Source organism: Aricia agestis, chromosome 4 (genome assembly GCF_905147365.1).
Source record: "Aricia agestis chromosome 4, ilAriAges1.1, whole genome shotgun sequence".
Classification (NCBI taxonomy): domain Eukaryota; kingdom Metazoa; phylum Arthropoda; class Insecta; order Lepidoptera; family Lycaenidae; genus Aricia; species Aricia agestis.
The window spans coordinates 2652059-2679539 of record NC_056409.1 but is presented as its reverse complement, the minus strand read 5'-3'; the positions used below and the strand labels follow the sequence as shown (position 1 = coordinate 2679539).

General features: G+C 37.2%; 1 protein-coding gene and 1 long non-coding RNA gene across 2 annotated transcripts; one reads left to right on the top strand and one right to left on the bottom strand.

The window, feature by feature from the left end:
* Positions 1–235: 235 nt before the first annotated feature.
* On the top strand, positions 236–25212 carry LOC121726483. The gene is made up of 8 exons (XM_042113873.1): positions 236–560; positions 2188–2259; positions 6348–6487; positions 8292–8457; positions 10950–11080; positions 11727–11864; positions 19645–19822; positions 24826–25212. The coding sequence occupies exons 2-8, from the start codon at positions 2188–2190 to the stop codon at positions 24967–24969; spliced, it is 969 nt and encodes a 322-aa protein (XP_041969807.1). The 5' UTR covers positions 236–560; the 3' UTR covers positions 24970–25212.
* LOC121726485 lies at positions 3839–26948 on the bottom strand. The gene is made up of 4 exons (XR_006035540.1): positions 26938–26948; positions 25447–25576; positions 17429–17436; positions 3839–3849 (listed from the first exon to the last, which is right to left on the bottom strand). It is a non-coding gene; the product is annotated as an uncharacterized LOC121726485 (long non-coding RNA).
* Between the last annotated feature and the right edge of the window lie 533 nt (positions 26949–27481).

Here is a 27481-nt window from a genome sequence, read left to right as displayed (position 1 = left end):
GACAGAATAAAAATATTGCCAAGTTTGAAACATTTTTCCGCGTTCAAGACAAAAAAATAGCACATAATTCTATTGCTAAGGCGATAGATACTTGTAGCTGTAGCATGTCTCAGTAAATTTTCTCCAAGCAGCTCTTTTTTGGAAATAGTGCTAAATGAAAAACCTAAAAAATATATTTTTTAGATACATTTTTATTGTGATAGCGTTTTTCATTTTTGCCTGGCCACACTGCAATCGTCGTCCGCAAGCTCGAGTCGTCGTATCCGCGCGTGGAGTTCTAAAATATTTATTTCTGATATAATTTTAATCGTAGACGGGCGCGTAGATTGTCGGTGAAAATCTATATCGAAAATACAACAACTCTACAACTAGCTTTTTCTGTAGAAAACTAGCCTACCGGTGATTACCCACTTACAAGATTCTTGCCCACGGCTTATTGATCTTTGTAGAAGTGGGTCTAATAGTGGCGATCTTTTGTGTTGTTGCATAGAATATGCTCTATTAGGAAGTAAGCGGTGCGATTTTGATCAACAGTTATCACCTGTGGAAATCCGTACAAAGTAAGTTGCATTTTTTACTCATACTCGTTTCACTTTTACCGTTACCGTACCGTATCAATACCTGCATCTCAAGATTAACTTAAAATCTTCTAAACAAGCTAAACATTGTAACCTATTTATCGTAATAAGTAGACAACATTTTTGATCTAAAATCATTAAACTATTTTGGGCTAAACTATTTATTTGAAACACTGCACACAAATCCTTTCCAATAAACTATTGTGTATACTCTATTTGTAATAAACGAATTACTGAAAGGTTAAAAATATATTACTAACATTCTAAATAAGTAAACTTCTTTACTTATTACCTAGTAGTACTTTACTTTTAATTCAGCCTTGCAATGCAAGGAATTATTATTTTGATACCAATGGATACCTTCATTATATTTTAGTATTAAAAAAATATTTAATTCACACATGCTAAACAACTAGCTTGTTCCTCTATCATATCATCATAATCAGAGATGTTCTATAAATAGCATAATTTGCAGCACTAGGTTCAGTTGTGCATACATGAACACTGCATCACAGTAGTGTAACTCTGACATGTCCTTAAATTGAACCCTTTCTCCCTTCCCTAACTTTACATGTGTGCAATGTAGTAACTAGTACTGTATTATTTTCCTAATATTAGTTATACCAAATCTCACTAATGTGATGTAATGCACCTGATTCAGACAGTCTATTGATAGTCCACTGTGTACTTTATATTGTGACTATACAGTATGGTACACAACATAATAAGCTCAATGGAATATATTTAGCTCTACCAGCCGACATCACGCCACTTACTATATGCATGAGTTGAGCCAAAAAAGTTTGTGCCAGACATTGTAGAGCTTAGCAAATAGACTCTAACAGTAGATGTCATTTTATTTGGTCAAATAAATTGCAAAGGTCAAATATGGTCATTGCCATATTTTGCTTTAAACACTAGGATTATTATATCTATACGTGGGAGAGCCATGCTTCGGCACGAATGGGCCGGCTCGACCGGATAAATACCACGTTCTCACAGAAAACCGGCATGAAACAGCGCTTGCGCTGTGTTTCGCCGAGTGAGTGAGTTAACCGGAGGCCCAATCCCCTACCCTATTCCCTTTCCTACCCTCCCCTATTCCCTTCCCTTCCCTACCCTCCCCTATTACCCTATTCCCTCTTAAAAGGCCTGCAACGCACATGCAGCTCTTCTGATGGTGCGAGTGTCCATGGGCGACGGAAGTTGCTTTCCATCAGGTGACCCGTTTGCTTGTTTGCCCCCTTATTTCATAAAAAAAAAATCTATGATCCTTTCATAAGCTTTGGATGGCTTTGGACTTGGAGTGATGTTTTTCTTAGCTATAAAGTAATAATTTGAAATTTCTTATAATCACTTAACTATTATAATTAAATGCTATTCATTCTCACACATTGATAAGTAACCTTGATATGTCAAGGTTACTTATCAATGTGTGTAAATAAAATATGTTTATTCTTAAATCTTAACCCATTTTGTTAAATTCTTCGACCAACAAAAGATTTTTTTTTCTGTTTTCTTTTCTTCTTTATTCATATATACTTAGTTAATGAGGCATTGCCTTAATTTTATTTAAAAAGTTTCTTATTTTTTAATATTTTTTTTACAGATGAATCCCTGCAGGACTGCCTTCTCTGCAGCCATCAACAATGGGAAGAAAATGATGCATAGCAATGGCAATGTGAGTAACAATCATAATGTATGAAATGTTGATGTTTGAACTCCAATCTAAAGGGTCACAACCAATCAATCCAGTTGTAAAGGTTAAAAACCAAAATAAAATTGACTATAGGCTATAGCAATAAACATTTCCTGGAATCATGAGTTTAGTAATGCAGCAGCTGCAGTTAAATGTTATTTTCATGTTGTTGGAGTGTCAAGTTCAATGCTAAAGTGCTAAACATAAATTGCACTGCCGGCTCAAACCATAGACCATAGAAAATCTCCTTCAATTGTAAAAAAAATATGTTAGAATTTGATCAAAATCCACTGCTGATGTACACAGTCAGTCAATTAATTTTATTTATATTATACCTGTAAATTGACACATGATTTCCTTATCTAATTGACTTCAAAGTGATATTAAATATTCACGATACTAAACAACTGATATTATGATACTCCACATTTTCCAGCCTACAACCTTTTTAACGAGGATTTTTTGATTTTTCATGAAAGGGGGAAGTGAAGTGAGTAAGAGTAAGGCAGATTTATTCTGTGGTGTCTCTTTGCTAACTTTTATGGGGTTTGTTTATGCCTCTGTCCATTTATGTAGGCAGTCTTGCTAGTTTTCTAAATGGAGACGTTAAAGTTGCTCCAAAATTCATTTATCGCGCGGGAACCGTACATTTTTCCGGGATAAAAAGTATCCTATGTCCTTTCCCGGTACTCAAAGTACCTCCATACCAATTTCAGCAAAATCGGTTCAGCGGTATGGACGTGAAGAGGTACAAACTACAAACAGACAGACACACTTTCCCATTTTATAATATTAGTATGGGTGTAGGCGTGTGAATGTTTATACTCGTGTACAGAAGTACATTTCGTTCTTACTAATTTCATATCTATCGCTTTCTTATATCTATACGGGAAACATTGTAGGCATGTTGTACTTTTCCGCGGTACATCATACTGCATAATATTGTTGCACTTGACGACTGCGATCACGTGCTATGCGCCTGCGCAGTGACGCATTAGAAACGGCATGCAATTAATTGATTCCGTTCCATTTTTAAACGATATCGTATCTGGTCACCACGGTTACATGGGATTAGACGTCGATATTGCAATGGTAATATTGATATTCCTGCACTAAAAACATGAGCAGTCGTCGGCAGATTTATAGTATCCATTTTAGTACAGTTTATTTCTGTAGCCTACAGACTGTACTAATAACATCGAGAAGTAGTACGCGGTACACCTAATGTGTTGGTTAATGGTTAGGACTTAGGTAATAAATACCTAGCATTTACTAACTTTAGGAAGCCCTAAGGTATCTCACCCTAGCCCTAAGGTACTACTTAATGACTAATAACTTCGGGTTATACAGTGTGTAACAAAAACGAGTGATAATACTTTAGGGTGTGTACGTGTTCCTTGTAGAGAGTTCACTGTGAAAGTAGCAGCTCTGAAAGACGAACATTTTTTTTCACTTTTGTATGGGCAAGGGCCCGAGCGTCACGAGTTTCCCCATACAAAAGTGAAAAAAAATTTTGGTCTTTCAGCGCTGCTACTTTCACAGTGAACTCTCTACAAGGAACACGTACACACCCTAGAGTATTATCACTTGTTTTTGTTACACCCTGTATAATTACTCCCGAAAATGCGACTCCTATTCATATTTACGGAGTTGTAAAGTACTATTTATTATGTTGTAATATTACCTATTAGCGAGCAGAGCGAATCAATGCATTATGCAACGCAAATCCTTCTCGCTTGTTTTAAATAAAATAATAAAATATAAAGTGTTATTCTTCAATTCTTTCAATATGTACAGTATGTACAGTATGTACAATGTCTGGGCGAGTGAATTAAACACAGAAATAACGTATAACTGGACACTAGTACTCTGGTGACGGCTGGTGTAGAAGTGATCATCAGACCGAAGTCGAGCGACCACTCCAAGCACCCCTACTCCCTAAGTAGGCGTGTCCATCTTTAATATCAAAACACTACACAATATAATATCTAATATCTATTTTCAGTTTCAGTGGTTTGAGCGTGAAGTGCGTCTGTTACCCGACAGACAGACAGACAGACACACACTTTCGCATTTATAATATTAGCATGGTGTAAGGTTTAGAGCAAGGGTGGCCAACACGCGGCCCGCCGTCTGTTACCTTGTGGGCTGTGGCCCGCGTAGCCGAGCACATTTTTTTAAAGTAAAAAAAGTTAATACTAAAATTACCTTATCATACCTACTATAAAAAGCAAACAAACACTTCTTTTCTTTTACTTTTAAAATAAAAGATCAAACTAAGTTCTAATAGGAAAAATTAGTATCCGATTTTGACTTTCATTCCACTACGAGTATACATATATACATAAAATTTGGTAGTGCGGCCCGGGGTAAAATTCTACTTCTGAATTTCGGCCCAAACGTTAGTAAATAATATAAACAAATTAATAAAATGTAATAAGTAAAAAGAGTAGTCATGGTCCTGTGTTATGTACGGGGGAACAAAAATTTAAAAAAAAAAAGTGTCTAAAAGGTTGGCCACCCTTGGTTTAGAGTATGATTAGCGGTAGTCGCAAGTCGCAACTACTGAACGTGTTTTCTGGCATCCACACGCGTTTGGCCCACATTCGCGCTGTCAAACTGCAGAGGGCAGAGTGCAGACCGATTACTCTGACCTTCCCGTAATAGCAAATAGTACTTAAATATTATGTACATTTCATTGCTACAGTTTGCCTATGTGCTAGCAGTGCGCAATTTACACCTTCATTTCCTTCATTATTATCATCCCACGCGAGTATTGCTTGTCGGACAGTCTTTGTCGAGAAACTTAATATTCGACTAATGTTAAAAGCCAACGCATTGAGCCAGCGCATTGGGCCTACTTAGCCATAAGTTTGGAGTGAGATTCCATACTACATTTTGGCCCAATGCACAGGTTCATGGCTTTAGCCCACTGTTGGTCCAATGCGTACAGAGAGCTTCAGGCTGCGATTCTACTGAAGCTGAGCAAAGCATAGCATTGCGAGTTATGTGTTTTTTGAGATCCTTGCCCTGAGCGAGGTTATGCAAATGGAGCAATAATTCTATTAGTTCTCAAAAACCACAACACATTCCACGCTACGCAGCTTAGCTCAGCTTGGGTGGAAACGCACCCTAATAAGACTTTCAAATGGCGAACTTCTTGTTCGGAGTTCGGACGAACTGTGGTCTGTGGTGTACAGGTACTACTTTGGTGGTGTACTCTGTTCCTTCTACTATTTGATTTGAACTTCTGTTTGAAAATGTATACAAGTTATGCTTACAAAATTGTGATCACTTAGGTCTGGTGCATTTGTTTAACACAGATAAAATATATTTGACCTAGTTTTGAAATACGTTGCATAATAATGCTATCTGCCCTCTGCAGCAGATAGTACAATCAAAATATTTCCACGTTATAACTATGTCTAATATTACAGTCGCGAAGGACGTTGAACTTGGTACATTGACCAATCCTTTCTAGTCGACTTCTGTGGCTGAATGGTCGATTGTACAGATTTTAGAAGTAACGGCCGCGCTACACCGGAATGGCAGCGGCGAGGCGAGCACTTTCAGTGTCATATGATTTTAAACTTTATCTTCATTATTGTAATACATACATAAATATCGCTTGAGAAGTCTACGGCCCCCCATGGCCGCTCGTGGCCGCGAATTCTCAAGCGATACTATGTATTACAATAATGAAGATAAAGTTTAAAATCATATTATGACACTGAAAGTGCTCGCCTCGCCGCTGCCATTCCGGTGTAGCGCGGCCGTTACTTCTAAAATCTGTTCCTTCCCTATCCCTAAGTTGATTGCTTTGGTGGCTCAAGGGGGTAGCGGGTTCGAATCCCGCCGACGGAACAAAAAGTTTGAAAGTTTAAAGCAACAGCAGCTCGTGAGAGTAAAAGAGACAACAGTTATGGGGTTCACCGCTTGAGAGTAAAAAAGATGCACAGCTTGTAGGTCTTACGAATTTCTAAATTCACTGCGACCTTTGCCTAGCTAGGTAAAGATTTGCCATTACATAATGTTTTTCAGGCGTCATAGTGAAATGCCATCCGTTTCAGGCACTCATCCGGCCCATGCTGCGGTGCGCGCCGGTCGCGCTCATATGGGACCGAAATGCGCACACACAGGACATCACCAAGAACATGCAGTTCATCAGCAACGACAAGACTAAGATCACCACAGACCCCAAAACCATGAAGTGAGTGATGTTAAAGAGGTCGTTGGAATTTAAATTTTAAAGTTGTAAAAGTTTCGCTTTCGTCTATGTTGTAACGATTTCGAAAGGACTCTAAAAATTAAGGGCACAGAATATTTGAAATAGAACTATGTGCTGTACTAATATATAACATAGTTGGAAATCGAACATACGTCATCGAATGCGGGAATGTCGAGTGAAATGCTTTTTCCTAGTCTTCCGCAGACTTATCAAATTTTGGTGGGATATACACATACAAACATCAAAGCCTTCCTGCGTAAATACTAAATATATAACCAGTAGGTACCAGTACTGGCCTGGCGAGTCTTTAGATATTACACGGTAACGGTTCTCGTCTCCCGTTTGCGTCTGAGAGAGTTTTTATGACTTAAATCTCGGACCTATCGAGAACCGAGACAGATTTGTCATCGAACCGAAAAACGAGAATGGCCGAATGGGTCACAGAAGTTAAAAGACCATAAAGAAGTTACGACCGTGTTCAGAGTACAAAAACTGACTTTTGCATAACTTAAAGTAGGCACAAGAAAATCAGATGACTAGTAGATAGCCAGTAGATATTATAATGATTTAAGTATGTATAGTACATGTATGTTCATTAGGCCAGCTTTCCTACGTAACCACAATACTAGCATTGCACAACGGTCACTTCGAGTTCATACTAGCAGCATACTAGCATACTAGCATCATCATTACATTGTTTAAGCAACTAGAAGTAACAGAAAGTTTATGTTAGAACTACATAATACCGTACCCACTTCATCTATTTAAAATATACATATTACATAGGTATTTTATTATTCGTAGTCTACGATTAATAAAATATTATACTAGATGAATTAATGCAGTAGTTACATATATTATAATAAATAAACAGCTCAATGTTTACTTATCCAAATGTAATGAAAATATTTATGGTAACGCAAATGATGCAGACAACATTTTGTATGTTACACAACACACACTAAAATTTAAGTTATGCACCAGTATGAATTTTAAAACATTTTAAATTTTAGTGTTTAGATACATAATCAAATGTAATAAAATATTTATGGTAATGAAAATGATGCTGATTGCTGACAACAAATAGACACTAAAATTTAAATTATGCATCAGTATGAATCTTTTTACTGTATCATATGATTCATTTTGTACATTAATGTATTCGTGATAGCTTGACTAGAGACCACAAAATGGACTTTGGTAAAGTAAATTATTGTATGCGTAATCTAAAGTTTTGTACTTTGCATTTGTCTTATCTCTATATTTGCATACAATTTCTAATTGCGTATAATAAATATACGAAATGATATGAACACGGCAAATTATGTTCATAATATGGTCATGATATAAACGACTTTTAATCTGTACAAAAATTCATTTATTACTTTGTGAAATCCATGCAAGCGGTTCTGTACAATATTTACCTTCACACTCTGTATGAAGAATTCAATAATTTCAAAGACAAATCTTCGTAATACTTATATCATCAGCAAACAATACTACTTTTAAGGTATTTTTAGATAATAAAAAAATCATTTATGTACACACGAAAAAGAAAAAGTCTTGAAATGTAACTCTAAAGTACTCCTGGATCTATTCTTGCCCTAGAAAATACTTTTCCGTTACTCTTGAAACTTTTAAGTTCTGTTACTCAAATAAGAACTCATTGTGCAACGTTAAAGCCACAATGGCCTGAAAAGTTCTTAGCTTCCTAACAGACGTTATAAGTTCGACACAACCAAAAGCCTTGGATGGATCGCAGAAACACCACTTTTTTTAAATGCAGAATGGACAAGCAGACGTCTCGACCGACTTGCATCATGATTAACTGGCTGCTAGCGCGGCAGAAGCACGTGATGAAGTACGCCAACCTGTACCTGGGGAGGGGTTTCGACGTGCTCTCCGTGTCTTGCACGCCGTGGCAGCTCATGTGGCCCATGAAGGGCTCTCAGGTACATTTGCTGAATTTCAGACAAATTAGGTGCGCGATTCTCTAACCTTCGATCCTCGTTCGACTGTAAAGTTGTCGATGATCTTTTTTCATTTGCTATCAAGCTTTTATCGCGTGAGTAAATGTCATAACTCATAACAATTTAACGACAAGTAGGTAGTGATTGGTCAATGTACAAATGTGCTGCGCGATCAGTTACGCTTTTTAGGGTTCCGTACCCAAAGGGTAAAAACGGGGCCCTATTACTGAGACTTCGATGTCTGTCCGTCTGTCTCCAGGCTGTTACTCTAGAATTGCTATAGCTAGACTTCTGAAATTTTCACAGATTGTATATTTCTGTTGCCGCTATAACAACAAATACTAAAAACAAAATAAAATAAATATTTAAGGCGGGCTCCCATACAACAAACGGTAGCAGCTGGCCCACTCAAAATACTCACAATAATATTAATTATATTTGTACTTTAATAAAATTATTTATCCCATACAAAAAACATTTTTTTCCCTACTTTCGCTCTATAACGGTACGGAACCCTTGGTGCGCGAGTCCGACTCGCACTTGGCCGATTTTTTTGTGTTACGCGTGAGCACCAAGAGATAGTTTTTGCTCATTGTAAACTTGTATGCTTATTATCAACTAGCTGTTGCCCGCGACTTCGTCCGCGATGACTTCAGTTTATAGCGCGCGATGTCAACAAAATTGGTGTCAAAAGCTTTTATAAAAAAAACCCTGGTACCCCTTAAATCAAAACAGCTGTGCAGTGTGCACATAATATTTCATTTTTTTAAATTAAACTTTATATTTTATGCCAAATTACAACTTTACCCATAAACTATTTATCATTGATAGGTTTAAGGTTACGTCACTGTATATAATATAGTATAGTACTGACTTATTAAATAACGTAAAAAAGAAATAACAATCGAAAAAAATCGGAACTCGAAGGTATGATGATACCACCTCTTATAGAAAGATGTTGGGCAAGCGTTAGCGCGATGTAAGACACGCACGGCGCCATCTAGTATGAATTTTTGGAACTAACTTAATTTGAACAAATTTTCGTATTTTCACCCCCTTACAACCCTTTTTTCCAATAAAAAAGTAGCCTATGTCCTTTCTCAGGCTTTAGACTATCTGTATACAAAATTTCATTACAATCGGTTCGGTAGTTTTGGCGTGAAAGCGAGACAGACAGACAGACAGAGATACTTTCGCATTTATAATATTAGTATAGATTCACGTTGCATAGCCTAATCAGCATAATACGTTGTGATAAACAATAATATTTCTATTGATCATTTTAACCTTGAATCCTTGACTCATGCCATACGAGCGTTGGCAATATGTCGTGTTGCATTCAGACTAATTGTATATGCAAATAAAGGTTTGTATTCAATAGCTAATTGGGCCGATAACCGAGGTGAGTTGACCTAAGACTGGATGGCTCCGACATTACAAAATCGAACTACGCACTTTCATCACGTCAATATTAAAAACGGCCAAGTGCGAGTCGGACTCGCGCACGAAGGGTTCCGTATCATTATAGAGCAAAATTTGGCCAAAAATTGTGTTTATTGTATGGAAGCCCACCATAATTTTTATTTTATTTTAATATTAAAAGTACACATATAACTAAGAACTTTGAGAAAAATTCAAGTACCTACCTGTTGCCATTATTAATATCAGGGCCCCCGCTACCATATTATGTGCAATGTGTGCAATGCACACGGGCGCCATCCTCTAGGGGCGCCAAATCGCCATCATTATGGGCGCCAAAACCAAGGACCCAAAAAATTCGCCTAAAAGGGCGCCAAAATCTTTTTTTTTGCACACGGGCGCCAGAAGCCCTTACGGGGACCCTGATTAATATAGAGCAAAAAAGGCCAAAAAATCACATTTGTTGTATGGGAGCCCCCCTTAAATATTAACTTTATTTTGTTTTTAGTATTTGTTGTTATAGCGGCAATAGATATACATAATCTGTGAAAATTTCAACTCTCTAGCTATTACCGTTCTTGAGTTACAGCCTGGAGACAGACAGACGGACAGACATCGAAGTCTCAGTAATAGGGTTCCGTTTTTACCCTTTGGGTACGGAACCCTAAAAATGAAACTACAAAATGGTATTCACATTAAATATTTAAATAAAATAAAAAACAATCAAAAGCGTTCTGATTGGTCAAAGCTCTTAAAATTGATTGACGGTTCTTTAACTTAGGGAGTAAAATGAGAACATCAATTCAGGAGGTCAAAACTTAAAAATGCATCCTGTAACGCTTGTTTCACGTGTATGAGAATAACACTTTGAGTTTCGAAAGGATCCAAACTGAATCGAAGCTGTATTAATGTTACATATTTAAACTGGGGTACAGTCCTCTTAAAAGGTGATGGTGTGATTCCATGGGCGACTGTAGATGATTTCGATCAGGTGACCAGTTTTTTCATTTGCCCCTAATTTTATAGAAAAAAACAACCAAATATCTGCTTCGCAGCTGGTCGCGGGCGACCTGATAAAGTTCCTGGCGGCGAACGACAATGAGCAGCCGCTGGTGATACACGGCTTCTCCGTTGGCGGCTACATCTGGGGCGAGGTTTGCGCGCACGTCATCGACAACAAGGACCTGTGAGTGGGCTTATATTGGTCTTGCTACACGTAATGCCGGCGCTTCACATAGGCAATCGCGTTGGCGAATGCGCTGGCCCAGCCACTGGCCCAATATGTAGAACGGGCGTTGACACATTGGCGGTAGGGTATTATTTGAACGTTGGCCGGCGCGCTTGCGAGCTTGCCGCGCGGTGTCGGTAGCATCAAAGGACACTTGTCGCAAGCGTGTGGATTACTCACAAGCCCGTTGGCGAGCGCGCCGCCAGCGCGTTGGCGAATGCGCTTACCTATGTGGAGAGGCGGCATAACGATAAAACTACACAGTTCAGACCTGGGACTTGGGAGACATATGATTTAGGGAATGTGCGGCGCTTTGAGTAGTAGTAGGTTCCTCGGTTGGTATGGTTGAACAGATCCCAAGCATCAATTTTCAGCAATAAGATTTGAAAGCAATATACCGTATTAATCTTCTATGTAAAACAACACAATGGTTTATTATGTGGTCAAGTCTAACTTTAAGCTAAAACGATTCTTGGCTTGTCGGTTAGCGGTCCGCTATCTCAAGTCTCAACCATCAGGGCTTCATTCGTCTTTAAGAGAGAACATCAGAGGGCGTCCATAGTACCCGACCACTTGAATAATAGGATTGTTTGGTTTTCTGCAGCTACCAGCCAGTGCTGGACCGCGTGGCGGCGCAGACGTGGGACAGCGCGGCCGACGTCACGGAGATCACGATAGGAGTGCCAGCAGCTGTGTTCCCTAAGAACAAGATCATGCAGAAGACACTCAAGGCTTATATGGAGTGAGTATCGTCTGTGTGAACTATAGTTTGTGCGTTTTAAGATGATATGGGTGACAGTTCTCATATTCTTTGCTACGGTTTTTTTTACAAGAAAACAAAAAAAATCTGAATATAATAAATTATATTCCATCTACAAAAACAAATGTTTCCTATAATTGTAAATGAATAAAAATGAAAAGTTGCTAAATGCTAACTTATTAATAATAAATAAAATAAAAATAAAAAGCCTTTTATTTCTTGCTATGATACAAATGTGATAGAATAGAGCTAATGTTAAAATAAAAGTTTACAAACAGTGGTAATAAATAATAATGACTATAAAATATCAAAACTACTTTTAATTTACTTGCGACTATTAACTAACTATACTACTCTACTGTTAATTACTTAATTAATGTTAATGTAACTTTTTTTTTCTCTGCAAGAACCCCTCTCAGTTGAAGGTGAAGGCCTCCTCTAAAGAATTCCATTTTTCTCTATCTCGAGCAACTGTTGGCCAGGAGCGGCCGGCTATTTTTATTATTTCATCCTCCCATCTCGCATGTGGTCTGCCTTGGAGACGTTTACCATACGGGCCAGCCCATTTAGCTATCCTGCTAGTCCATCGGTCGTCCTCTAGCCTCGCTACGTGTCCTGCCCACTTCCATTTTAATTTTCTAGCGTAGGTTAAGGCATCTTTCGCTTTTGTTATTTTCCTTATGTTGGAGTGGCGGATTTTTTGTATTTTTCTGATGCCGCGTTGGCAGGTGGTAATCTTGTTTTTAATTTTGTTAGAGAATTTCCAAGTTTGACACGCGTAGGTCAGGCAGGGTAGGAGGCAGGTATTCATCGCTTTTGTTTTTATACTTATGGATAAATATCTCGCTGAGCGACCAGTATTCATTCAGTTCCACGTATTTTGCGCTCTTCGCTCTACTTCCAATTCGTTTAGTTTTCTGTCGAATCCAATTAGTTTTCCTAGGTATGTGTACGTATCAGTGTATTGTAGAGTTTCGTCGTCTATTGATATATTTCTGTATTTTGAGCTGTTTGTCATGATCATTGTTTTTGTTAGATTCATTTCTAGTCCCACATGTTTGCTAGCCGTGTTTAAGGAGTCGATCAAGGATTGGAGTTGTGTGCTCGTTTCCGATAACAGAACCAAATCATCTGCAAAACGCAGGTGACATACATAATTCCCTTTGATGTTGAGTCCCATTTTTTCCCATTTTAAATTCTTTATTATTGATTCTAGGACCGATATAAATAATTTTGGGGATAGGGGGTCTCCTTGTTTTACCCCTCTTTTTACAGCAAATGTAGGTCCAGTGGTTTCCAACTTTATTCTCGCTACGCTATTATTATAAATATTTTTGATTAATTCTATATATTTTGGGTGAACTCCCTGGTCCTGTAGAGCAGTCCATATACTAGAGTGTGATACAGAGTCGAAGGCCTTTTTATAATCGATGAACGCTATGTAGAGACTTCTTTGTTTTTCCTGATATTTTTCCATTATGAGTTCCAACGTATGTATGTGGTCAATCGTTGAGAAACTTTTTCGAAAACCAGCTTGTTCGATCGGTTGTTTTGCTTCCAGCGTCCTGCTAATTCTGTTGTTAATAATTGTAGAGACAAGAGAGAAGGCTTATCGGTCTGTAATTTGCAATATCTTTTGTATTTCCTTTTTTGTAAATCAAAATAATCTCTGACTCTTTCCACTGTGACGGTATTGAAATACCGTTAATAATGTTTCTAATATACAAAATATTTCTAATATACAAAATATTAGAAACAGCTGAAGCTGTTTCTAATATTTTGTTAAAAAGGCAAGTTAAGGGTGGAGTAAGGTGTTGGCAAGCAATCTTTATGGCTTCATTGGTGATGCCGTCCGGCCCTGGGCTTTTGTCTATTTTTAGCCTTTTAATTGTCTCGGTTACTTCGTTTTCTGATATGGGTGGAATATTTTTAAAGTTGGTTTCATTTGTACAGTATTTGTGGTTGCTATATTCGTTTGTTCTGGCACTGTATAGATTTTTGTAAAACTCTGTTGCTGTATGAATGATATCTTTTCGATTTTTAACCAACATGCCGTTGCTGTTTAAGCTATCTATCCAACCTTTATTTGTTCGTAGCTCTTTCAGAGGTTTTTTTGAGCTTCCTGTTTGTTTCAAATGGAATTCAAACGTCTTTAATCTGTAGTTCTTGTAGTCGAGCTTTATGTATTTGCTTATTAGTTTGTATAAGGCTTTTAACTCGTTTTTCATTGCTCTTGTTTTATTTTTCGTACGGTGCAATTCCTGCCTTCTCTTTATGAGAGCTAACGTGCGTTCATGCAAAATTTTGTGTGTCGTTTTTGCTGTTTCTTTAGGTATACGGGCGTCTTGTAAGCTTTGGGATATAGCTTTAAGTAAAATATTGTAATATGCTTGTACAGATGTTTTTTCTACACAATGAGTCAAATTTTGCACATGATCTAAGATGTTTTGTTTGTATCTTGTTATTTCTTGTTCAGTTTTTAGTGACAAGTGCCTTTTATTATTGTAGCCCGCACGCCTTTTTTTTGTGTTGTACTCATTACTAGAGTAGCTCTAACTGGTCTGTGGTCAGATGGAAAGCTTACGTTTAGGACCTCTATATTTTGACATAATCCAGGGTTATTTGACAGTATAAAATCTAATTCATTTTTATGTAATCCATTCGGTGACCGCCATGTCCATCTCTGTTTAGGCTTTTTACGAAAAAAGGTGTTTAGGATTGCTAGTTTATGTTCGAGGGCGAAGTCGATTAATCTCTGACCTCTTTGGTTTCTTTCCCCATAGCCATAATTTTTCGTTATCAGTTTTTCATCTTTTTCTGGCTGGCGTTGAAGTCACCCATTACGAGATGATTGTTGTAGGCTAGGTCGATGGCTTTGTTAACCTGCTGATAAAATGAGCTAATCTCCTCCTCACTAGCTGCTTCTGTTGGTGCATATACTTGAATAAAGGACATGCGCATCCCTTCAATAGTCAGGTTTAACAGTGCTACTGTATCACTGAGACCTGTATAGCTGTCAATGCAATCTTTGTGTCTTTTATTTATTATGAATCCTACTCCATATTTTCCGGGTGTGAGCCCAGTATAGCATAATATGAAATTTTCGTATTCTTCTATCTGGGTGCCGATATGTCTTACCTCACACAGTCCTATTATGTCAAATTTTATTTCTTGGATGGCTTCATTAAACTCTATCAAGCGCTCGTATGTTGATAGAGTTCTGACGTTGTAGGTTATAATGTAGAGCTCGTTTCTATTATTCTCTATACAATTGGACGATTCAGATGTCTGTGGCGATAGTTGTGTGCTTGAATGGGTTTGGTGTATAATCCTTAGAGGGTTTTGGTCTTGATCTTCCTCGGTGACCGGCCGGCTTGGAAGATAATATTATGTATTTTTACCTTTAGTTCTTTTTTCTAATAGCTTGAGTTTTGAATGAGAGGGGTTGTCTGATTGCTATTCGTTGCGTGAGTTAAGTGTATCGTTGGGAAGGCTATTGCAATTTTTATTATATATATATATATATATATATATATATATATATATATATATATATATATATATATAGTTAGTTAAGTATTCCTGGTTTCGAAGTTCCTTCTGATACGCTGGACGTCCTCCTTAATGCGACGTAGGTTTTGTTCTTTTTGTTTACAGAGGTTTTTGGTTCGGCTTGCGAGGGATTGTGGTTGTTGTCTGGCGATAATGTAAGTGTTCTTTTTTTGGTATTTGTTTCCTCAGAACTTTTGCGGAATATAATTAGCTTGTCATATCTGATGGTGCCCGAGTTTTTTAACTTATTAATATAAAATTATATTATTAACTGTGAAATAGGAGTATAAAATTATTGTTACGAAAATATTTGAAAAATGTCAGATGCATGAAACGGAACTTATGCCAATAGAGATTGACACTGTTGAATCGAAATCAAATCGATAAAAAGGGCGGCCATTTTAAATCGCCGGCACCACTATGAAACGTCAGTACGAAATCGATAATTTCGATTACAATTCCTTTACGAAGTGATTCGATATTTTTAAATTATCGATTAATTTTTTTAGGTAACTTCCATATTATTGTCAATTATTATGTGTCACCCATATCATCATAAAACGCACAAACTATAAAATACAACTATAATCGGATTACGCGATGCACGCTCGACGCCCGAATCCAATTAACTCCTCATTCATTTACATCGGATCACTAGCCTAGATGCTATTACTCGTATATAAAAAGAGTACCATAATTTTTTCAATTTACCCGCAATAGTCAGGTAAGACTATTAGTGAAAACTTTTAATAGGCTACTTGACCTATATTCAATCTCATTGAACAAATGCATATTTCCAGTAGAATTTGGCATACGAAACCGTATTTCACCCTTATCATCAAATAAAAATTGATAAAGTCGATTTGAAAATATGATTTTATGAAAATAGGATTTGTACTGACGAAAACGCTTTTGCGGTATTTCCGATTTGGATGTGACGTCATCAGACTCGTAATTTAATATCTTTTATTTATCGCGCTCGTTATATGTAAGTTTATTTGTACATAATAAGAATAAGCGTAGAAAGATTTGTAAAATATATTTTCTTGAATAATTCAAATAAAACATCAGTTTTATATATTATTATCTCCATTTATTGTAGACGGGAAATGAAATGGCCAAAACTTTTCTCCAAAAGTTTTCAACATTACAAATGATTTCTAATTTCTTATTTAATCTATACTAATATTATAATTGGGAAGAGTTTGTTTGTTTGTTTGAACGCGCTAATCTCAGGAACTACTGGTCCGATTTGAAAAATTCTTTCAGTGTTAGATAGCCCATTTATCGAGGAAGGCTATAGGCTATATTTTATCACGCTAATACTAATAGGAGCGCAGAAATAGAGGAAAGTGTGGAAAAAACGGGGGGAAATTATTTGAAAGATCTTATTTGAACGCGCTTATCTCAGAAACTACTGGTTCGATTTGAAAAATTCTTTCAGTGTTAGATAGCCCATTTATCGAGGAAGGCTATAGGCTATATTTTATTACGCTAAGACTAATAGGAGCGAAGAAGTAGAGGAAAATGTGAAAAAATGGGGGAAATTATTTAAAAGGGCTTATCTCACGAACTACTGGAGCAATTTTTCTGTTATTTGACACAAATAAGAAGTAGACCACGTGAAGGATCATAGGCTATTTTTTGTGGACTAATTTGTCTGTGAAATATCTAATTTACGCGGGCGAAGCTGCTCGGAACGTTTTATTTCGCGTGGTCACGACATCACGCGTAAACGGCTGGACCAATTTTGCTGAAATTTGGTATATAAAGATACTTTGAGTCCCGAAAAAGAACATAGGATACATTTTGTCCCGGAAAAATGTACGGTTACTGCACAATATACTTTTATGATTTGCGCGTAAACTATTCAATAGATTTTGATGAAATTTAGTATGGCAATACTTTCAGTCTCGGGAAAGGACAAGGGATACTTTTTATCCCGGAAAATATACGGTTCCCGCACAATAAACTTTGATGATTCTCGCCTAAACTGTTTAATCTATTTTGATGAAATTTGGCATGGAGATTGGAGATACTAATTTGAATCTGGGACAAGAAATGTTTTTTGTCCCGGAAAAATGTGCGGTTCTCACACAATATACTTTTCTGATTTGCTCGTAAACGACTCAATGGATGTACGGGAACTTTTATACTTAAGCTAAAGTCCACGCGGACGAAGTCGCGGGCAACAGCTAGTTCTTTTATAATTTTTGGGCATTTTTAAACTCGTACAGCACATAAACAAAACGTATGACGTTACACTATGGCGGACAGTGTTTTCGGCGCCATTTATAAGGCATATTTTTCAATCAACATTTTTATGGGTTTCTACTGTGTAAATATTAAAATATTAGTTTTTTCTGTGAAAATGAATGATTAAGAAGCGATTAGCATACAGAAAAAACGTAGGTCAAGTAGCCTATTGGCTCTTTTATTATATGGAAGGGTATTTAGGGTTCCGTAGTCAACAAGAACCCTCATAGTTTCGGTCTGTCGGTCCGTCTGTCCGTCTGTCTGTCTGTCTGTCTGTCTGTCCGTCCGCGGTTTTGCTCAGAGACTATAGGACCTACAAATTAATGATACCTACAAAATGGTACATAAAATCTTAAAATATATTTTATTTACGGTACCTCCCCTACACATCAAGCGGGGATGAATTTTTTTTTCGCGCCCACCCCATCGTGTGGGGTGTCGTTGGATAGGTTTTTAAAAATATTATTATAGCGTATTCATAGATCATTTTCCGATTTATTTGTGAAATATTCAGTTTTAAAGTGGAAAAAATCGTTAGAGTCCAGTGCCCCCCCCCTTCTACCAGCTAAACGGTTGTTTCTGGAAATGTGAAAAAATTGACGGGAGTAGGAAATATGCTGAATTTAAAAGGAAAACTATCACGGCTAAGAAGACTTCATAAGTTATTGAGTAATTATAGTCGATCAACAAAAAAATGTATTCGGAGAAGTATATAAAGGAACTTTTCGTTCAAATTTATTTGAAATGATGTTGTTAGTAGTGTAAAACACGTTATAAATGTACATATTCATTGACCATACAAAATTTTTCAAAAACTAGCGGTACTACGGAACCCATATTGCGCTTGGCCCGACACGCACTTGGCTGGTTTTAATTATTTAATTTTATTGTAACACTACCTGTAAATTTTCCATGTATCTTAAAATAAATTTAAGTAAAATAAGACAAAAAAGGCTGAGGGTATCCCCAAAAAATAAATTATAATTATACATCTCTAGATGTTTTTTTAACAATGTAACTCTTTTCGCGACGATACAAAATCCAAAATGCAGAGAAATATCTAAAAATTACTAGGGTATAAGATAGGTAGCTAATTAACTAATATTTTAAAAATAAAAATATAATCCAAGATAACATTGTTTATATTTCATTACCACGTGGCACGTGCTCACGACTGATATGTTGATTAATAAACGATTATCATAAGAGCCCACAATTTTGATAGTGATCACGCGATCATGGCGTGACCACGTGCACCTGTTTGATACAAAAAACGTTACCGGTCATTACACCGACCACGCGTATTGCGCGTGCTATGAATCACGAAATGATCACGAATAATATTGTAAGGCTTTTAATATAAAATAAAAATAGTAATAAAAATATAAAAAAATTTAAAATAAAAATAGCCTAGATAGGTAGGTTTGATTTGAGTGTTTCCTTTCGGAACTGACTAACAAATCTTGTCATTTACTATTTCCATTGAAATGGAAGTTCTAATAGAAATTCTATTATGCTTATTTGTATTATAGAAAGTGTATTAGCTTAAAAAACAGAGCGATATCTTCAGTGAAATACATATTTTATAAAACGTAAATTTGGAAAAAAAGGTATACAAGCGACATTCAGCATGAATAAGCTCATTAAATAAAGATTTAAAAAAAAGTTTATATGAACACGGCCTAGGGGTCGACAACTTGCAAGATGCAATACACTCCAAATAGCAAATGTCTACCAGATATGAGAGGTTTCTGTGTGCGAAGGATACTGTCGATCTCGTACTGCCAAACTAGGATACTACTAGAAACTTAGCCGAAAGAGCCCGACATGCCCCTGCTGCTCTCCGTTGGGGGCGATAGGAGATAGCTGTTGTATTTTACCTCCTCACGAAAAAAAAATGGGAAACTACCAGAAAGTCTCCTCAAATATACAGCACATATAAATAAACTTCCAGGTACCATATGAAGACGTTCCACGCGGCGGCGACGGTGCACTACATCCGCTCATCGCAGCTGTTCCACACGAACCTGTGCCACGCGCCCGCGCTCTTCCTGCTGTCCGCCAGCGACCCCGTCGGCGACGAGCGCAGCAACCGCGCCGTCTACGACTCCTGGCTGAAGATGGGCGTCAACGTGAGTACTGTCATACCACATGAGACGTTCCAGGCGGCGACGGATTGATCACTTTGTACCGAATACCCTAAAGGCCTAAACAATGTTACGCAAAACGGTAAAACCAATAATATGGAAGGTTTAGGTACATGTTTTTTGTTATTTGCTGCCGAACAGGTCGTCGACTTTGTGCTATAACTATGGTTTAAATAAATTTCTCAAACTATGGTCAAAATCAAACTTGTAAATGACCATGGGCGAGCACTCCTTGAAGGCAGAAATGCAGTGCATTACTTGCCATTGACAGATATTTGAATTTAACTTTCGTACGTTTTAGATGACTCATGACGTTAATTATTAAATATTAGTAGAAAAAAATAAAAATGAAAACATTTAAAACGCCTAAATTTATAAAATAGCATCGAAGGTGCAAAGTGCGAACGCGACGGTATGGCTCAAGGTCAAGGCATGCAGCCCGCGCGCGACCCTAGGCTTATGTGTGCGTTAAGATTTTCGTGTCCGTACACAGTAGGGTGGAGCGAAAAATGTTTTTTTTTGATATTCGTTTCGGCATACCTATAAAAAGTTGCTCTTACTGTTCACAAATACACGTACAAAATTTTATTTAGATCATAATAAATTTAGAGGTGCCCCCAACGTCATGAACTTTAGAGAAATTCGAAAAACTTTGTCAAAAACCATCAACTTCTAATATTGCCAAATTAACGCTGAATTATATTATGTGTATTCCGTTACGTTCGTAACTGTTTAAGCTTGAATATTGATTAGATAGATGGGGAGATTGAGGCAGGAGAAGTGATTTCATTGCACTTTTCAATCGTTGTCTGAACGCCATAAAGTGTGCGCTATTATTGTAATTCTGCTTGTGAGAAACAGTGATTTTAAGCACTACCCACAAGAAAATAAACTCCTGTAAGTAATATTTTTAAATTCCTGTTCACTTATTGTTGATAAAATACTATTTTCGATATAATTTATACCTAGTATTTCTCTTTATTACAGTCATAATATGTCGTCAAAACACGAAAAGGGACATGTTATCCCGTTTTTGGTTTATCGGAGAAGTTACCAGTTTCTCAACTACCAACTCATATTTCTTTTATAAAAATTACATAATTATTAATTAATATGAATCAAAGCTGGACAAAACAACAAAAGAGCCGACAGTTCATGATGTATCCCAAAGACTGGCTACGGAAATTTTACATATCTGGCGAAAAGCGTCGCTTCCCAAAAAAAGAAGTATATTATTTACTTGATTAAAGAACTGCAAGAAAAATGATGATAGGCCGTGTAGATTTAAATGCGGCTAAAAAATATGAAGAAAATAAAAATACAAGACAAAGAATGACTTTGTAACAAAGAAATAATAGATCCTAACCAGACGTCTTGTTCTCGTTCTTTGCATGATGACTTAACAACCGAAAGAACGAGTTCCAGCGATTGTAGCTTCTTCTTGTAGCTTCTAAAAGCTAATCAATCGCCAAAATAAGTAGCTGCTCAGCCACCCAAGAAAAAGACATTCAATTTTCTATCATTAGCTCTCGTATGCGATCGTACCTGAGTCTCTGACAGAGCAGCTGCTATTATAGCTTTATCTGCTTCTTTATCTGTGTTAAAAGATGTTGATTGTTGGTATTATTATATCAAAGGATTCTAGTGCTGTCACTGATCGTTAAAAATGCGATGAGAAATTATGAAAAACAGATCAGCACACACGATGCAGATCGCAAATGTAAAAGTATACGCAGAATTTATTTTGATGGCAGAAAAGGTGGCTGTGATGGTACAGTTGTGAATATATTTTCAAAGGAGATGTTATTCGTTTTATGAAAGAAGTAATTAACAAACTATTAAAGTAGTTTTTTGTTTGAAATGCCTAATTGTGAAATAAAAAAAAACAATTTAATACCAAACAATCTCCTTTTTTCTGATAATCATTCCTTGATAATATATCATAAATATTTAAATTTTCTCGATAAAATACTGATACCACCAACCAGAGCCTGTAGTCAAGACCTTTTCTTTATCGATTCTTTATAGAATCGTCGATCAAAATGTATAGAATTGACATTAGACGAGTCGAAAGTCAACGTCATATTCGCGAATTTTTAAGTCAATTTCATACATTTTGATCGGCGATTCTATAGAAAAGCGATAAAGAAAAGGTCTTGGCTAAGGCATCAGACTTTTATTTAACGTATTACAATGTAGTTTTTTTTTTTACAAGGAACAGCAAATATAGAAAAATACTATTTGTCAAAACTAAACCAATGTTTTCAAAAAATTCGTATTTTTCGAATTTTCAATTGGGTTGGGGCACCTCATAACATCATGACAAGTAAACTATATTTTGTATGCAGAATTTACTCATTAAAGAGCAACTTTCTATTGCTATGCCATTAAAAAAAAAAAAAATTCTTCATACATTATCGCTCCACCCTAGTACACAGTTCGTCAACGCACACAAACATGAATATTTGTACTGAAAGTCCTGCGGCAGAGCCCAGCAGTGTTGCCAGCTATAGGGATTTCCCACTTTTAGTAGGGAAAAATAAATATACAAAGAGTATTTAAGGGAGTTAAATATTTAGGGATATTCTTGGGCGTAAAATTTTTGAAGCAAAAATGTATATTTATTTCGTCTTTAGTACTATTTTTATATAAAAATGACGCCATGAGTGACGTTTTCGCCGCGACCACAACAATTTCGGTCGGCTGAAGTAGTATTTTCAGCGTTTTGATCTCTTAGTGGAAAGCACCCCAAGTGATAAATTATATTTGAATTCTAGTTGGGGAGTTCTGATTGAAATTCAGTGGGTTTTTAAGCTGCTTTAGGGGCAATTTTTTTGAAGAGTTGGCATCACTGGAGGTGCGGCCGACCGCCGACGGCTTGGCCGGCGCCGGCGCGCGGCGCTCGGGAGTTATCGGATAATGTTCGTTGCCTATAATCCGAGTAAAAATAATAGACGGAAATCTAATTAATTAATTACGTATGGCACATTATGCATTCTTGTTTAGTAAGGTTATCATTTGTTTACATAGCAGAAATGTTTGTGTTTTGGAAGGCCATTCAAGGCCATTTGCTTTTTAGGGTTCCGTACCTCAAAAGGAAAAAACGGAACCCTTATAGGATCACTTTGTTGTCCGTCTGTCCGTCCGTCCGTCTGTCAAGACCCTTTTTCTCAGGAACGCGTGGAGGTATGAAGCTGAAATTTATATCAATTACTCAAGTCTACTGTCCCTTGAAGCTGTGAAAAAATCAAACTTCTAAGCCAACGCAATCAAAAGATACAGCCGTTTATGCCGCAAATTTTCGACACTTGCAAGGGAATCAAAACCTACAGGGTGCTTCCCGTGAACTCAGAATCTTGAAATTTGGTACGAAGCAACGTCTTATAGCGTAGATAAAGGAAAAATTACGAAAACCATAAATTTTTAGTTACATCACATAATATATATTTTTTTAATAATTTTAAACTTACTACCCATTTCCTCATAAACGCGTAGAGGTATTAAATTGAAATTCATACCAAATACTCAAGTCTATAATACCTTTAAGCTGTAACAAAATCAAACTTCTATGTCAACGCAATCAAAAGAAACAGCAATTTAAGCTGCATATTTTGAAACTCGCAAGTACTCGCAAGGGAATCAAAACCTAAAGGGTACTTCCAGTCGACCTAGAATCTTGAAATTTGGCATGATGCAACGTTTTATAGCACACATAAAGGAAAAATTCCGAAAACCTTAAATTTTGTTATGAATTTCATTTTGCAATAAAAATACCATAGTTATGACTCGATTGTCGTAATGAACGAACTTTGTAAACCTTGCAGGTTTGTACGGAACCCTCGGTGCGCGAGTCCGACTCGCACTTGGCCGGTTTTTTTTTCATGTGATTGAGCACTGTTGTCTGTTACATATTATTATTTTTGGTTGCGCCAGTATATTTACTAGATAGTTTTCTAAGATTTTTTCATTTTAACATTAATTTGAAAGTTTCAAGTACTTAAGTACATTTAACAGTTTAATATTAAGAAGTGCGTTTTTTGATTTCTATAAGATATTTGAGGTGGCAGAAATCTTGCATCTACATGATATTTACATCGGAACGTTCTGTTGGCTATGCTAAAAATCTATATAAAAGAAAAAGTTTTTGTGACTGTTAAAAGTAATAAGTTCACAATGTTATCAATAGATGTCGCTAGCTGCGTTGTCGGCGTAAGCTAGATCGCGCTATTAAGATTTTTTTCTGACCATATATATAGGCCGTGATAACAATCTGGAAATTAGTATTTGTAGTTTGTTGCCTGGATTTATTATGCAGTTAGTAATACCATTAAAGGTTAGACTTTGTTAGTAACCAAGTACCGACTACACTGCTTACCCTGTGTCAGATTCCTGTGCACGCCGCTGTAAATGACCGTACGGTATAGTATATTTGTTTCATGTTTTATATTAATGCTAAGTACGTTTCATGTTTTATATTAATGCTAAGTAGTAGCCTTTAATGCTAAGTACTCACATACGTTTTTACTCGATCGAGCAATCACGTCGAGCAAAACTCGCGCCTTGGGCTTTCGTCCACACATTCAGCATTACTCTATCGAGTAAGCTCGCCGTTCAGTACCTATTGATCGAACCGTTCCAGCCAAAAGATGTCTGTTCAACTAAGTTCAAGTAAGTAAGCGTGTGGACGTGACTTCGAGTGGCGCGAGTCGACCTTCTCGGGCGACTCGCGCCACTCGAAGTCATGTCTACACGCTGGAGTAAAGCTTGACGGCTCGCGTCGAGTAATTTTGAAGGAAACATCGAGCCGGCTCGATGCGAGCCTTCGAGCTGGAGTTTTGCGGTCCACACGGTGGTTTTTGCTCAATTTGGAGTAAAACTATCGAGTAAAACCGTATGTGAGTACTTAGCATAAGAATGTCTGCAGCTTATTCTGACATAGTGTTAAAATGTTTTGTGTATGCATAATATGATGTCCCAATTTATTACAGTGCACGTGGCAGTGCTGGGACCGCTCCCCGCACGTGCAGCACTACACGAAGCACCGCGAGGAGTACGAGGCGCTACTGACGGCGCACCTGCAGCGCAACGTGCCGCACCTCCGCGCCGCAGAACACGCGCGCGCCGCAGCTTGACCACGCCCCCTCCCCACGTCGGACAACCGGTGACAGATTTTCTTCTTCTTTTATCAATGTTTCACTGTAGAATTTGCCAACACCTAGGCTATTATCATGACTCGAGTGACTCAAGGGCCTGATTCGCAGTGCCTAAGTCGATTCGAAAATCTAAAAGTTTGTAACCTATTGTCTGATCGTATTAGGATAGTAAGTAGATAAGTTAATTTTAATAACCACTCATACACTGTGCCTTAAAATCGTTCGTTTTTCGACATCATTATCGGCAGGCGACAGTTTTATTGTAGTCTAGTTTTACCCTCGCACATAAAATGGGCTCACTAAGACTTAAGTATTCAAATAATAATCAAATGAGCCTAATGTCAAAATTATTGAATGTGTGATATTCTCTAAAGTTCCGATTTATTAAAAATAAATTTGTCAATTACTGTAATGTAAGTTCGTTGTTGTTTATATATAAACAGTATTTTTGAAAACCATCAGCATATCATTTATTATAGTAATCTCTAATAAGGTAAAAGTATTTTTAATGTTAAACGATTTTATACCGTGTATTTATTTAAGTTAAGAAGGATATTGGCTCTGTGCAATTCATATTATTAGTGTACTCAATAGGCGTCGATATTCCAAAAATTGTTTCTATTTTGTTATGTTTAGATTTTTATACATTAGAATTCAGATAGAATGGACTGATTTGTACGTCATAGGCCCAATTCACACCGGATCGGCAGCGGCGCGAAGAGCACTTTTAGTGTGAAATAATTTTAAACTTTATTTACATACTTATAACTACTAGTATCGCTTAAAAACTTCAAAAAGGGCTCGAGGCGCCGCGCGGCGCCGCGCGACCGTCGGCGGAAAGTGCTCGCGGCTTCCCGCGACCGCGCGCGTCGTCGCGAGGCGCCTCGAGGCGTCGCGAGGTGCCGCGAGCACTTTCCGCCGACGGAGGCGCGGTGCACAGTGGATCGAAAATCGAGTATCATAGACATAAGAACTTGAATTTCCAGATGTCATTTTTTTGGGCTGAAATATGGTCTCCTAGTTGTTATTACATAATAAAATGTAAAAAGACGCAGCTACGTGTAATAATAAGGGAGTTACAATTTTTTTATGAAAGTAAAGAACATTGATCATTTAACAAAAAAACATTAGAATATGTCAAGTAGTTCCAGACAATTTAATTTAATTCAGCTGGAAGTTTTAAATTGTTACTGGGGACACTGGAAAAAGAGAGGGTTGATACATTATATCACCATAATAATTTCTTTCTTCCTTCTATTTGAATTAAGTTTTTAATTAACCAAAATAAAGTACCAATGGACAGTTTTTAATTAACCAAAATAAAGTACAAATGGTGCCGTAATACAAAATATGCCAAAATGTGAGTAATAATTAGTACTATAATAGTGTGTGAGGATATAACGGACAACCATGCGATTCCAGAGATATTATGCTCATTTTTCATGTCGGCTCCATACTAAAATTTCTTAAAAAAATTATTACTCCCTTATTATTACACGTAGATGAGTCTTTTTACATTTTATTATGTAATAACAACTAGGAAAACATATTTCAGCCCAAAAAAATGACATCTGGAAATTCAAGTTCCTATGTCTATGAAACTCGATTTTCGATCCACTGTGCGGCGCTCTGAAGGTAGCTCGCGGCCGCCAGCGGCCGCCCGCGGCGACGCGAGCCGTCTCTGCCGGCCTCGCCGCGACTCGCCTCGCCTCGCCGCGCCTCGCCGTGCCTCTTCGCGCCGCTGCCGGCCGCTGCCGATCCGGTGTGAATTGGCCCATACTTTGTCATGATGATGGCAGGAATGAAATAAAAATTTAATTGTAAAAGTTGTTTTAATTAGAGATCAAATCTTATAATAGTTATGTAGAACAGACTCGGTGTACCACTGTCTTGGATATGATTTAAGAAGTTTCGTTTTAAAAGTGGTACACCATATCTGTTTTTGACCACACAAATACTTTCTTACATCATAGTAACAAAATTCGTTTAAATTAAAAGGTGATCGCATATTTATCAGAACGCACGCTCCGAACGCGCCGCATTTTAGAATTTGTTGTATAAATTAATGTGAAACTTCGCACATTCGTCCGCATCGTACGCGCCGCATTTCGTGTGCTATGCGGTGCTGACAAAATATGTGCGGTCAGCTAAAGGCGAGACATTCCATAAAACTAACGTCACAGACTAACGTTTTACCATAGAGGAACAAATATCTGGTATATCTGGTCTCTGGTTTTAGTAAGCTGGCCCCTAGACGATCAATAATTAGGTTTTACTAAGCTGGTCCCTAGACGATCAATAATTAATTGATATTGATACAATTTGTGTTCACTTTTATTGAACAGTTTATTTGCCAAGGCGCGCAATGTTCAATATCAACAACAAATAATATTAGGCAATACGTGATATTGCGCCATAGAATTGCTCGTCTAGGGGTCCAATGGCTCTGTCACTCGCGCATGAAGTGTCTGGTAAATACAGTACGAATTTC

Bases quoted from the DNA above. Each gene is read 5' to 3' on its own strand.
- LOC121726483 (XM_042113873.1), top strand. From the start codon at position 2,188: ATGAATCCCTGCAGGACTGCCTTCTCTGCAGCCATCAACAATGGGAAG. The intron at 6,488-8,291 runs GTGAGTGATGTT...TTTTAAATGCAG, and splicing joins ACAGACCCCAAAACCATGAA to AATGGACAAGCAGACGTCTC. The intron at 8,458-10,949 runs GTACATTTGCTG...TCTGCTTCGCAG, and splicing joins GGCCCATGAAGGGCTCTCAG to CTGGTCGCGGGCGACCTGAT.